Here is a 13,944-nt window from a genome sequence, read left to right on the forward strand (position 1 = left end):
TCTCCTTACTCTACCATACATCTTATTTCCATTACTTTTCTCTTGCTATGATAAGATAATGTGACCAAGGCAAGTTATATAGAAGAAATGGCTTATTGGGGGTTACAGTTTCAGAGGGTGAGTCCTTGGCCTAATGGCAGGAAGAATGGCAGCAAGCAGGTAGGCATGCTGCTGGAACAGAAGCTAAGTGAGTAAAACTTGATCCACAAGAATAAGCCAGAGAACTAACTAGAAATGGTGAGGGCTTTTGAAATCTCAAAGACCGCCCCCTCCCCCAGTGACACACCTTCTCCAACAAGGCCACACCTCCTAATCTTTCTTACACATAGTTCCACCACCTGTAGACCAAGCATTCAAATCTATGAGCCTATGGGGACCATTGTCATTCAAACCACCAAATTTCTCTTACTGGCCCTAGTAGACTTGTTGCCATATCACAATGCAATACTCATTTAGTCCAAGTTCAAAAGTCGCCATCACCTTTCACAGTCTCAACACTGTTTAGAACTCCAAAGTCTAAAGTTTCTTCTGAGACTTGAAACAATTTCCTAACTGTAACCTCTGTAAAATCAAAAGGTAAATTACATATTTACAACATATTTTAGTTGGTTATTTTGTTTTTTCAAGTATATGTACTTATTTTAAAATAATATATAGATATATAGTATTTATTCAATATGGATTAAACTAAGTTCTGAAAGACAAGCTCAATATCATGAAGAATGTTAGCCATGTTACTATTTAGTCCTTGTCTTTCTTAATTATCTTATTACTACATTGCCCGTGTTATAGAATTTATAGTTTTTTAAATATATGATAATCATTCATTAATTTTAGTTTAGCCTTCCATTTAAAATTTTTTTTTTGTCAGACTTCCACTTATCTTCATAACAAATTATCACAAATTTACTTTGCTTAATTGGCACATATTTATCAACCTGTGGTTCTCTAGGGACAAAATCAGACAAATTTCAAGGTTCTATCCAATTGTAGAGATTGACTGTGCTTGGCTTTTTGTCTCATCCCTCTCTCTGCCTTCCTTAGAATTTGAGTCTGACCACACCACTCTGATGCACACTTACTTCTTTTCTTTTCCATTTTGAATAAGCTCTCATAGTTATTCTGCAACCAATACAAAACATTCTCCCTATTCTCTATTAACCTTTATTTTATTTGTTAAGTTCTATTTAATATAAAATTAAACCTTAAAAAATTTTAGGGACTGAGTCTCTCTAGGTCCTCATTTTCCTGTCTGCCATAACTACCAAGCTATTTTAAAGTCTTCATTGGGACTCATAGAAGGAAAACCTTGGAACAGTTTTCTAGCATCTTCTTCACTAATTAAATATGGCAATGAGAGACATTGACCTAAGACTGAGAAAGGGGTTCCGATCAGTCTATTACACTATAAAGGAAGTTTCAGATTCCCAGGGGCTTCCTGGTAAGCAATTGAGCAACATCACACTTCATTATGGCAGAAGGTCAGATAAAAATCACAACAGCTTTTGAGGACATAGGTCACTGAGAGAAAGACAAAAACACCACCTGCAACCCAGAACTGAAAAACAATTCTAACACAGATTAAAATCACACAGTTTCTGCTACTAAATACTTACCACAATGGCTACTACTAATATCAAGTGTGTGACAATGCCATTCCCCCCATACTAGGCAAGCAATTCTGCAGTGTGTACTAGCTGAGTGTCCTCTTATTTATTCCTAACACTATATCACTGGAGATAGCAACATTGTTGTTGGAGATAGCACAGATTGTTGGCTGAGTTCACATGACTGCTCTCTTCTCATTTCAGATTTTAAGCCTCCCAATTGTTTTAACTGTGCTTCTATTTTAAATTGAGGTTCTTACAATCCTTCACTTGTCCCAATTAATTATGTAAAATGGTTCATAGAACTCAAAATGTATCTGGTGACTTATTTTACTAGATACTATAAGGATGAAATACATAGGATGAAATATGTGCCTCTCCATGTATCCAGCTGTTCAGTTCTTTGACTAGGTTCTTTTGAGATTTTTATGGAGAATTCATTGTATAAGCATGATTCATGATTCGCAAATCATACACAACAATGTAGTGATGGATTGGACTAAGGATTGTGATCAAAACCTAATAGAATGAGTGGGGAAAAGCAGTAAGGTCTGTTAAGATTCTTGCCATCTGTCCTGTGCAGTCCTTCCTTCTGAATGTGGAGCAGAACTTCTCAGGCAATGAGGGTATTATTATGTTCCAGAAAAACTAGATAAGAGAAGTCCTTTATGGCCAGATCAAAAACATAAAAGAAATCTTTCTGCATTCTAGAAGAAAAATTGTGGTTTCGATAATCGGCCTTGGGGAAGAATTTGTAAGGCAAGAACAGTAGATAAGATTCGAAATAATTTCTATTGGTGTATCATCATCCTGTATCTTTTTTTTTTTTTTTTGAGACAGGGTTTCTCTGTGTAGCTTTGTGCCTTTCGTGAAACTCACTCTGTAGACCAAGCTGGCCTCTAACTCAGAGATCCACCTGGCTCTGCCTCCTGAGTGCTGAGATTAAAGGTGTGTGCCACCACCACCTGACCCTCATCTTGTATCTTATGATGTCGAGCAATCATCCTTTTGGAGGGTGGGTACATTTTCCTTTTTCTTTCTAGGTATGGATCAGTTTCCAAGACTTTATTCTTTGCATTTTCAATGTTGTGGAATTTCTCCAAAAGATCCTTTTATGAAAAGATTTTTTTTTCCAATGTTACTTCTTCTGAGACATCTTCATCCTTCCTATTCCAACCACTTTCCAATTTCGTGTTTCATTTTCCCCCCTTGTTTCATTATTTGACCAATTCCCTTAAGTTTTGCAACTGGGGAGAAAGAAATGAACATAGTAATCATTGTTGTGTGTGCACTGTAATCAGATGTACAATGACTAGTAATCAATACAGTCTTCTATAATATTAAATTAAGTGATGGATCATTTTTCATAGTACATATCTGCTATTATGGTTAGGTGTAGATTAAAGAGTTATTTCCAAAATCAGAGCTTTATACAATTGTTTCATCTGACATAGAATTGATAACTAAACTATAATTTGGGAAGTTGATATTAATTAGCAATAAATATTTGTTTGCTAGATATTCTGTAATTAAGCACCAGAGATTGGGTGATTTACTTAACAGAAATTAATTTTCTCACTGTTTTTCCGGGTAGAAGTAAAGATCAAGATGTTATCATAGTTATTCCTCCTGAGGAATGTAGGAAAGATGTGCCTGAGGCCTTTCTTGGGTTTGTAAACGGTTTCTGTTTTCTTTTTGTTTTCATACAGTCTTCCTTGTGTGCTGCTCTCAATCTCTTAAAAGGATGACAGGCACAGTTGCTTTAACTCCTTCCATAGTGATTTTATTTTAATTAAATAATGAATATAAAGACACTGTTTCCAAATAAGGTCACATTTTAGATGTGGGATAGGACTTGAATATATAAATGCCATGAGTAGGGGACTTTTCACATAGTAACTGAAATTTGTGTCTTTATGATTTGGACAAAGAGAATACCTCATGTTTACTAAAGTTGACTCTAAGTGAAATATAGCTAAAATATGAACTTCAGCTGTAATTTCAAAAAATGTCTAATTACAGTATCATAAAGAATATTTTCAAGGTCCTAAAAGTCCCCTATGTTCCAATTATTCTTCCCTCAATAACTCTAACCTCTAGCAATTTTTTTTTACCACTTCTATTGTCTTGTCTTTAGAATGTCATGCATTTGGGGCTGTAACTTTCTTATATTATCTTCTTTATCAATATGCACATCTTTTTACTTGGCAATGTATGTTCATAGTTGTCATGTTCATTATGGTTTGATGGTTCAAAATTATACTACTTACTTTAGGTATTAGTAGTGTGTGTGTGTGTGTGTGTGTGTGTGTGTGTACACATGTGGTTATCTGTTCATTTTCTTAATGCTGTTTTCTTTGAGTAGCAAAATAATTTGATGATTAAAATATTAATTGCTTTCTTTTATAGGTAGAGAATTCATAGTTGTACTTCCTCCTGAGATTTGGTGTTATATCTGTGTGCCAACATGTCTAGCCCCAAAAAGACTTTCAAAGTTACTAGACTGCAGTTTCTTGACAAAAAAAGACTGAAGAACTGTTCCAGACTGTAAAGAGTGTAGAGATGTCTTCAATAAACGTAATAAGCAACTTGTGAGCTTGTGATCTAAACAGAGGTACCCCACATTAGTGAACAATGATGCTCCTAGAAAACATGAGTTATATGAAAATCTAAATGCCGGGCCCATGATTGAATTCTGGAACTAAAACTTCATTTTTGGTACAATTGGAGGCAATTCTAAAAGGTTCAGTTGACTAAACAATAGCATTCATCAGTGTCAATCACAACGATTTGTTACATATTTTGAGTTTGGGAGGATGGTGTGTTTTTTGGGGGGTTTTGTTGTGTTTTGTTTTTGGTAAATGTACATCAGAATAATAAACAGAAATGGATTTTTTTATGTTTGCAATTCTTGAATGGTTCAGAAAAAGGTAATTCAATTATACAGACTTGAATATGCACAAATAATGATGCATAGAGGAACAAAAACAAATATGAGATAATGATGGCAGCTGGTTCACCCTGGTTTAGTTCATCTAGGAATTTATAAAATTCTTGTGAATTTATAAAACTCCTGTTTATTGTGAGCTTAAAATTATTTCTAAACCAGTTTAAGAGGACTTGATCTTAAAAGTTAATGCATGAAAGTAATTTTACACTTTAAAACTTACTGTCAAGTTAATTGTCTTATCTGAGTCATACTTACGAGGAGGTCTTTTTAATAAATACAGAAAAATTAAGAAGTTGGGATTTAGAGACGCTCAGAGTTTACTCATGATAGAAAATGATGCAGAACTGGATCAATGCCACATCTAGAACTGGTGTTTCGACACCAAGAATAGTGTGTTCTTTTTCAATTTTGTATCACTACAAGAAATAGTTCAGCTTGCTTCCTATATGTTGTTGATCTCTTCTGGACCCTCTAGCATTATTCATCATCTATTTCATTAGTGACATTTATCATTGTCTTCACAATGAACTATGTGATTACATTCCACTTTTCACAAACAGTAGTGCTCTGGCAAGAACCAGTAGAAATTAGAAAGAGTCTTATAATTATTTTCACACAACCTCATCACATTCTGGCAAATTATGCTTTCAATGAACTCATTTTCTATATTTCAAGAAATAGTCACCAATGTATAGGAGAAATCTTGTTAGCAGAAGGCTCATAGAATCTGAAAATTGAAAAGCCCAGGACTTAGCTGAGGTCAGGCTCAACAATGTCCAAACACTGAGAGATGGTCCTGGGACTTCTGGCTTTCTCCCAGGATCACCATAAGGGTCCATACTGTGATGAAAGAAAGTTGTTCCGAGTTGATCTTTGTGCCCAGGTAGGTGTAGTGGTGCATGTCTGTAATCCCACTGACAGGTTGAAAAAAGAGCATCAGGAATTCAAGATTATCCTTGTTTACATAATGAGACCCAGACAAGCCTTGGCTACATGAGACATTGTCTACAAACAACAACAACAACAACAAAATAAAAACAAAAAGAACATATTTCATATTTACCCCCTAAACATTTTATGATTTGTAAGACTTGTTACAGAAGTGTAATCCTAGTACTCAGAAATATAAACAAGAGTATCACAAATTCTAAGTTGCCTTGGGCTATGTAACAAGACCCTATCTTAATCAAGAAGTCAATAAATTAGTTGATAAATCTCAATACTTATCCTGTGTATGACATATAATTATGAGAACAAAAGCTAAGTGAAACTTTAGTATATTCTTCCAACTACCTATTCAAGAGTAAACGTTTGTATGTTAAGCTTTGTAGATAAATTTATAAGTACAAGGTGAAATAATCACACAATAAAATTTAAATGCTGGTAGTAATATAGTGACTGCAAGTCCAATAAATCACAATACTCTAGTGAGCAATAATATGTTAGTGTACATAGCACTTCGCAGTTTTCCAGATAATGTCTTGCTCTTCCTGTATCATTATGATGGAGGTCCTGTTACTGGACACACTTATTCATAAGACAACTGAAGCATAAAATAATAAAATAATTTGTTAAATCCACACAGCTAATAAATAACAGTATCAGAACTTGAATTCATATTTAAAAAAATACTTTCTCTTACAATGCTTTCCTGAGATGTATTTCAGGTCTTTTATGTAGGCATATGTTTCCAGGAGGAAATCACACACTTTGTTCAGAAGGGAGAAGCAAGTATGAGGAAGTCATAGGCTACTTTTTATGTCTATCTGTGAGAAAGGAAAGGCAAGACAAACATTTTAGGAGTTGTTAGTGTGGTGATTTGAATTTATATGGCCACCATAGGCTCATAGGGAGTAGTATTATTTGACAGGATTAGGATGCGTGGTTTTGTTGGAGTAGGTGTGGCCTTGTTGGAGGAAGTATTGAGTGGGCTTTGAAGTTTCAAACACTCAAGCCAGGCCAAGTATCACTCTTTCTTCCTTCTGCCTGTCACTCTGGATGTAGAACTCTCAGCTACCTCTCTAGCACCATGTCTGCCTGTGCATTGCCATGCTTCCTGCCATGATGATAAGGTACTAAACTTCTGAAATTATAAGCAATCCCCAATTAAATTATTTCTTTTATAAGAGTTGCCATGGTCATGGTGTCTCTTCACAGCAAAAGGCAAGCTGTGGTGGTTTGAATAGGTATGGCCTCCATACACTCATATGTTTGACTGCTTGGCCCATAGGGAGTGGATATTAGGAGCTGTGGCCTTATTGGAGTGGGTGTGACCTTGTTGGAGGAAGTGTGTCATTGTGAGGCAGGCTTTGAGGTTTCATATGATCAAGCTATGCCTAGTATGGCACACAGTCTCTTTTTGCTACCTGTAGATCAAGATGTAGAACTTTCAACTCTCTCCAGCACCATGTCAGCCTGCCTGTGTGCTGCCATGCTTCCTGCCATGGTGACAATGGACTAAACCTTTGAACTATAAGCTAGCCCCAGTTAAATGCTTTCCTTTATAAGAATTGGTCGTGGTATTTCATCACAGAAACATAAACCATAACTAAGACAGTTCTTTAAATAGTTTTCATAAACTTTGCAGATACCTAGTTGTCTGCTACCACAGGAGAAATACAACCATACTATGTGAGTAAAAACAGAGAAATGGGTTTGGAATGGACTCTGGATGACCAGAGAGAGCTAAGAACTTTGGTTGTAATCCTGACTATATAATTAACAGATGTCAAATAGATAAATATAGAATATATGAAAAAAATTCAGATTAAAAACAAAGATCCTGTTAGTTCTTTTGAAATGAGATTTATGTTTTTAAATGTAGCGTCCCTTTAATTTGTGCATGCTTCAGGTCCCTACTCCCAAGTAGCAAATTATTCCACATCTTTATGGCTATAGCACCTGCCATTTTGTTTTCTTATGATTCTGTAGGTTAGTAATTCATTGAGGGTTCATCTGGGTGGGGTTTTTGAGTTCTTCACTCAACCACTCTGAAGTCCAAGAAGGGATTGCCAGTCTCCTGTGTTATTTACTGCCCTGCTCCTCTGCATAACTTCTTTCTCCATGTGAATTCCTTGGGCTCCTTATGCAGCACATCAAGTTCCTATCTCTTTGCTGACTAGTTAAAATCTTGTAGCTTAGGTCACCACATCATTCTGTCCCATGAAAAACTGAGTTTTCATTAAAACAAATGGTTGCTAATACTTAGAACAACTACAAATGCTAGCAGACCACTCTCTTAATATCAGTTTAAACAGTTTTAGAATTTTGCCTCACATTTCCTAAAATATATTAAAATGCTAGAAGCCAAGTAAGTCTAGAATCTTAGAAAAATAAGAGCAAGAATCTTAGTGCAATATGCTAGAGACAACAAATTCTATATTATAGTAATGTAAAAACATAATATATAGTATACAAATAAATCTTTATAACACATTCCTAGAAATCTATGAATTTTATAGATTTATTTGGCACCATAATTTTCCAGTATCCCTGGTTCTAAAGGAGGGGATAGTTCCAAGAATTCTAAAAGATGGAGAGGATATGGTCTGGAAAAAGAGGGAAGGGTAGACGGAATGAATGAAGCATGCAAAAAGAAGGGAGACAGAGACAGAGACAGAAAGAGAGAGACAGAGAGAGAGAGACAGAGAGAGAGACAGAGAGATTTTGAATTTTCAGGAACTCTGTTAAACTATATTTTGGGGAGCAATGAAAAGTTTAGAATGTTTCCTGTTTACATACCATTATTTACTAAAATTTCATTCAACTGTGAGTTTATAAATTACTATTTTTAATTAAAAAGCAAAACAAAAGTAGATAGTACCAAACAGTTTCTGGGTGCTTTAGTAAGTTGGGGAGAATAAAAGACACTTCCTTTCCTATTATTGTCTTTTGACCAGAGGTCCTTAAACCTTCCAGATTTAGTTCCTAGATAAAGCAGTCCTTGAGTATGCTTGGCTAAGCAGGTGATATAGGTTTGGCTCTGATGAATGGCCTGGGTGTTTGTTTGTCTTTCTTTTAAATGGACTTCTGCAAGTTGTCCTCTGACCTCCACATACACTGTTCCTGCCCTGTATGCATGTATGGCTCTGCAGAAAAGTACAGCTACTTTTTGTTCCTAGAGGCATATCTTAATACCATGTGTGCTATTTATGCCTCTTTGGTGACCAAGAGACCAAGACATATCCTTTTTTTCATGTTTATTTCAAGAAAATTTACAGTGTGGCTGCTAGGTATACACTGAGGCAGAACTTGGAGCATGGAAAGTGGATATAACATCCATTGCCTCTCGGCCTGTGTTCTTGACACATGATGTAGTCCAAATGACCACAATGAAGTTAACGAGCCCAAGAAGAGTCATAGTGACTGCCCCTGACACCTTCCCACAGATCTAAAGGAACATTCACAGATCACTTGATGGGGAGAAACAGATTGAGAAAGTCTACCTTGAACCCTTGAACGGGGTATTTGGTGACAAAAAGTCTAATGAGTCTTGACATTGGTATGTGAGCCCCATATGTCCCCTGAATACTGCTTAAATGACCATTAGCTTCCATATATGCTGTCAAATGATACTGATTTTGAATTTTCTTCTCCACTGCTTCCTCTGTGAGCCATCCCAACTGTCTGTTTCTACCGCCTGCAAACTTGGAAACTCCACTTTACAAAGTTACTGCTCGGCTCTGGGTATTTTTGACAGGCCATTTCCTGCCCTCTAAGATCAAAGGGCTCCCCAGAGGGAACACTGGTGTCTGTCTTATCTGCTTTACTTCAGCCTGTGCAGGAACAGGACAAAGGTAGTCAGGGCCTTCAAAATGTTTGTTAAGAGACAGATAGCCAGCCAGCAGGGAGAGAACTTCCTGGTCAGTCTGAGGTTGTTTTCTCTATGCCCTGCATCCAAAGTGGTTGGTGTCTTCAGCTACTTGCTCTTACCATCTAGTTATGGTGGGCAACCAAGAGCAGTGGTAGTAGTCTGTATTTTTTTAGGGTGCCTCTGGGGTTCCATGACCAATAACTGTTAAGGAAGTATCCCATGCCTGGCACTGAGATTTTTGTTTAATAACTCATGTTTTCAGGGAGTAGCACTGTCTATCCATAATTCCATTTCTATGTATTTTATTTTTTATTTAACTTACAAACTAGTAGATTTCTTTCAGGCTTCTTCGTGTATCCTTAGTCTTGTCTATCCCACCTATACCCTCTGCTCTCCCCAATCTTTCCATCCACACTTAACCTTTAATCTCCATTATCTTGGGGAGCTTCTTGTCTAGTGGGAGACAAGGGTGCATATTCCTTCTACCCCCTCTTTTTACATGATTTCTTTTTCAACAGTGTGAGCCTTCCTTTTCTCTATACTGGAGCCATGGCTCTGGTTTTCTCCTCCTTGCCAGCCTCCCACTTCCATGGATTACAGTTCCATTTTATTTTAAAGGACTAACTAAACAAGACTGCTTTCAAGGATTTGTTTTGCCATGTTTATTTCATCAGCTCTCATTTTTTTTCAAAGGATACTGTTTTAGGGTGAGAGCTAGAACATACTGGACAATTGGAGGATATTTCTGGACACACCATACAGCCACCTCTTTTAATTTTTATCTCAACACCTGTGCCTCAAGATCATTTCTTTTGCCAGACATCTGTGGAGTCCCTCCTCTGGGCTAGGCATGTTTGCAGGCACTAAGGACAGAGCAGCTGGCAAAGCCACGCCCCTTTGCTTCACTGGCTTACATTTGAAAGTGAAGGCAGGTGGTGATATTTAATATAATGGCGATAAGCCAAGGAAGGGTTGGGGCTGTAAACTGCTGACAGGGAATTCACATATAGATGGGATAGTTTGTGAGGCCCTTTCTCAAAGTGGTATAAAAATGATGTAGGCAGGTGAAGATGGAAAGAAGACAGTTAGAAGGGACAAAGGCTCGGAGGTGAGGCTAGAACTACTTGATCTGTGTGGGAATCAGCAGGCAAGGCAGTGAGTGATTTGAATAGAAAAGGAGACCATGTGAAGAGGGCATGGAGAAGTGGTGCCTTGTATATTATGACCAAGAGTTTGCTTTCTAGTCAGAGCAGCAGAGAGGGAAAAAATGCTAGAGAACGTTGAACCTGGGAGTGAAAGGATCTAACTCACATTCTAAAAGTGTCCTGAGGCTATTTAGAGAATAGGCTACAAAAAGGGGAAGAAGGACAGCTAAGGTTTAAAATGTAGCAGCCCATGAAAAAAGGCTGGGATCGTGGTAGCAGAAATGACCAGAAGTGATTGAGTTTGGACATGTATTTTAAAAAGCAGACCCACTAGGTATCAGCTCAAGGTTACTGGACCAAACTTAGTTATCAGTAACTACTGATGTTCAAAATAGGAAGGCAGAATTATTTTACAGCGCTCATGGCAGTTTATAAATCAGGAACAAAGGCACTGATAACAGGAATATGGAAAGCATCAAGGATAGGATGCTTGCAAGTGGATAGCCCGTGTAGATTTTGCAGATCTTTCTAATGAAATTGTTTTTTCTCAACTGAAGAGAAGTCCTTGTTGAACATTATTCATTCATTCATTCATTCATTCATTTATTTAATGAAAGACAGCACCCCTTGCCAGTCTTGAAGACTAAACCCAAATGACCTCCTGTAGTGTGGCCCTCAGTGTCAAAGTTATTTCTCTGGGTGAAATTTAAACAAACAAGGAAATGTGTTAAGAACGCATTACTCTAAAAAAAAAAAAAAAAATGCTGATGGCCACAGGCCTACAAAGAAACACCGTGTTTGTTGAACTAGCTGGCTGGAGAGAAGTTTCAGCTGGTGCAGGCCAGCCCTGAGTGCTGAGCTGTGCTCACACAGCCCTCCCCTGAGGCTCCCTTTCTTCTTTCGGTTGCTGGAACTGGCGGGGGCCCGCGGCGATGCTCCCTTGGTCACACCCTCTGCCACGTCCACTCTGGCCGCTAGTCCCACCCTGGCCACACCCCCACGCCATTCAGCATCCCACCCCCACTCCCCCGCCACGCCTTCCTCACCGCACTGCGCTGGCGCGCTGGCTGCTAGAGTGACCTTGTGGGTGGAGCTTCCGCCACCAGCTAGACCCCTCCTCGCATTGCTCAGGGTCAGCATTCTTCTGAGGACACGCATTTCCTGCTAGGCCTTTGTGAGCAGCTCCGCCGAGCCGCGCCAGCCGAGCCAGCCGAGCCGCGAGTCCGAGTCCTTCCAAGCGATTCACCATGGTCGATGAGCAGTTGTTGCTTCTGCGCGCGCTTCTGGTGCGACAGCGCGCCCTGATCATGGAGAACAACCAGCTCATGCAACAGCTGGGGCTGCTGGTGTGTGAGCGGGCCACTCTGCTGCGCCAGGTACGTCTGCCTAGCTGTCCGGTGCCGTTCCCCTCAAGGTTTGATGGCGAGAACGCCAGGCTCCCCGAATTTATTGTGCAGACGATGTCTTACATGATTGTGAATGATGACTACTTCTGCAACGACGCCATGAAAGTGGCGTTCATGATCAGCCTCCTCACCGGGGAAGCCGAGGAGTGGGTGGTGCCGTACATCGAGATGGATAACCCCATCATCAGTGATTATCGGGCCTTTGTTGAAGAGATGAAGCAGTGTTTTGGCTGGTATGACAACGACGATGATTTTGACATTTAAGAGGCTGATTACTAGGCCCTGAGCCCCCTTAGGCCTAGAGGGGGAGGGCCCTGCATGGCACCTCCTCCCTTCCCCCACCTGCTACTCCTGGTGCCTCCGCGCTCCCTTTTTCATCGCCGTCTTTTTCCCTCCGCGCCACTTGGCTCCTTCGTCCCCTTTAGTGCTTGTCTTTGTTCCAGTTACCTGCTGCAAGTGCTTGAGTTGGGCCTTCCTCTGAAGCTCACCGTGTTCAATTTTAACCAGTCCAGGTACTCTTCCCCTAATCTGAACTGTGTTTTGAGCTCCAGCCATTGTCCAGGCCTGTGTTAGAACTGGTCAGACCACCTGCATTCCTGCTGCTGCCTTCCACTGGATCGCCATCCTACATCTGCTCAGAAAAGCCTGCCTGTCACCTCACCACCACCACCCATCTCATCTCATCTGCAGCCATCCACAGGATAAGGACCAAGAAGAAGATAATGGAGTTGGCTACACCTATTCAGACTTTGATTTGGACAGCTCACCAACCCTTGAAGGGGCCAGTCTTACAGCCTGGTTAGTTCTGAACCTACACCCAGATTCCTCCTCTACCTTATCAGATTGCTGCAGGAGCCTGGTGTGCCTGCTTGACAGTTGAAATGTTGACGTTTCTTTTTCTGCTGTGCATCAGTTTTGCACAGCTTTCATTTTTGTTACAGAATTGCAGCAGTCTCAGATGTGGACATGGACAAGTAGTACTAAAATAAAAACAAGCAAACAGGCATTTAGCCCAGATCCTCTCTAGTCCCTGGAAAAAGCAATGGCATTCTTTTCAATAAATATCAAGCACTGCAAAAATAGAAAGAAAATTGTCTTTTCATGATTAAGTGCTGTCATTGGCTTTTGCCATTTTCATCTCCATTGTTTCACTGGGATCAGGAAACTTGGTTCAATTCCAGTATTCTCACTTTGATTTTTAGGTTCCAGAAGACAGGTACCACAGGGTTTTAAAAGCTTTGGTGAAGGAATAGTGTCTGGAGTCTCCAAGGTGGCATATAAAGGGGTGGCTGAGTAGGGGGCATATCATCTCATATTAGGTCACTTTGAAGAATGAAAGGGGCATTATTAGACTGGCCGTGCAGGCATGTTCCTGGGCATAGTAAAGTTTCCTAACATAGCAGGAAAGTTCTATCTATTGTCCTTGTTACCTGTGGGTGGCTGTTGAGTAAACTGTAAGGTGTTTAAGCTAATGTTCAATCTTACAGCTTGGTTAGTGGGCCTGTAGTCAGTATAGCCTACACTCAACATTTCGCCCTCCTTGTGCAGAGGTCCTTTGAGTTTCCATTTATACATTTGCCTATAAAAAGTAGCAAGGTGTTTAAATGCATCCTGAATTAGACCCTGGGCTGGAGTTGGGGTTGACATCTCTCTGGGCATAGAGGGTTCAGAGGCAATGAAGGAGTGTGCAGGGTGGGTACTGAGAATAAAGTGCCCAGCTTTGTAAGTCCATTATACCAGGTTACCTCACTGAAATGAACTTGGTACAGGGGCTATACCTGGCAACCAGGGAATATCCAGGTAATCTAAGGTTTCCTGTATCTACCTGAATGTCCTCTTTTTACTGTTCTGGAAGTCAGTCCAGTCTTAGAACTTTTAATTATTTTAAATAATACATTACTGTTTAACATGGTTTGGAGGATCAAATGGGATGCTGGTCATCATGTGAGGAACCTTACAGGTGTGGATTCAATCAGATCCTGCCCACAAAGCACTTAAAACTGCCTGCTCCATTTTCAGTATT

The 13,944-nt window shown here is 39.5% G+C and overlaps 1 protein-coding gene across 1 annotated transcript; it reads left to right on the forward strand.

Annotated features, from left to right (window-relative positions):
* The first annotated feature begins 11,548 nt into the window (after window positions 1–11,548).
* Window positions 11,549–13,006, forward strand: Ldoc1 (LDOC1 regulator of NFKB signaling). The gene has a single exon (XM_036174760.1). It carries the CDS (start codon window positions 11,763–11,765, stop codon window positions 12,183–12,185), a length of 423 nt encoding a protein of 140 aa, XP_036030653.1. The 5' UTR covers window positions 11,549–11,762; the 3' UTR covers window positions 12,186–13,006.
* The last annotated feature ends 938 nt before the right edge of the window (window positions 13,007–13,944 follow it).

The sequence above is a fragment of the Onychomys torridus genome, chromosome X, assembly GCF_903995425.1.
Source record: "Onychomys torridus chromosome X, mOncTor1.1, whole genome shotgun sequence".
NCBI lineage: Eukaryota > Metazoa > Chordata > Mammalia > Rodentia > Cricetidae > Onychomys > Onychomys torridus.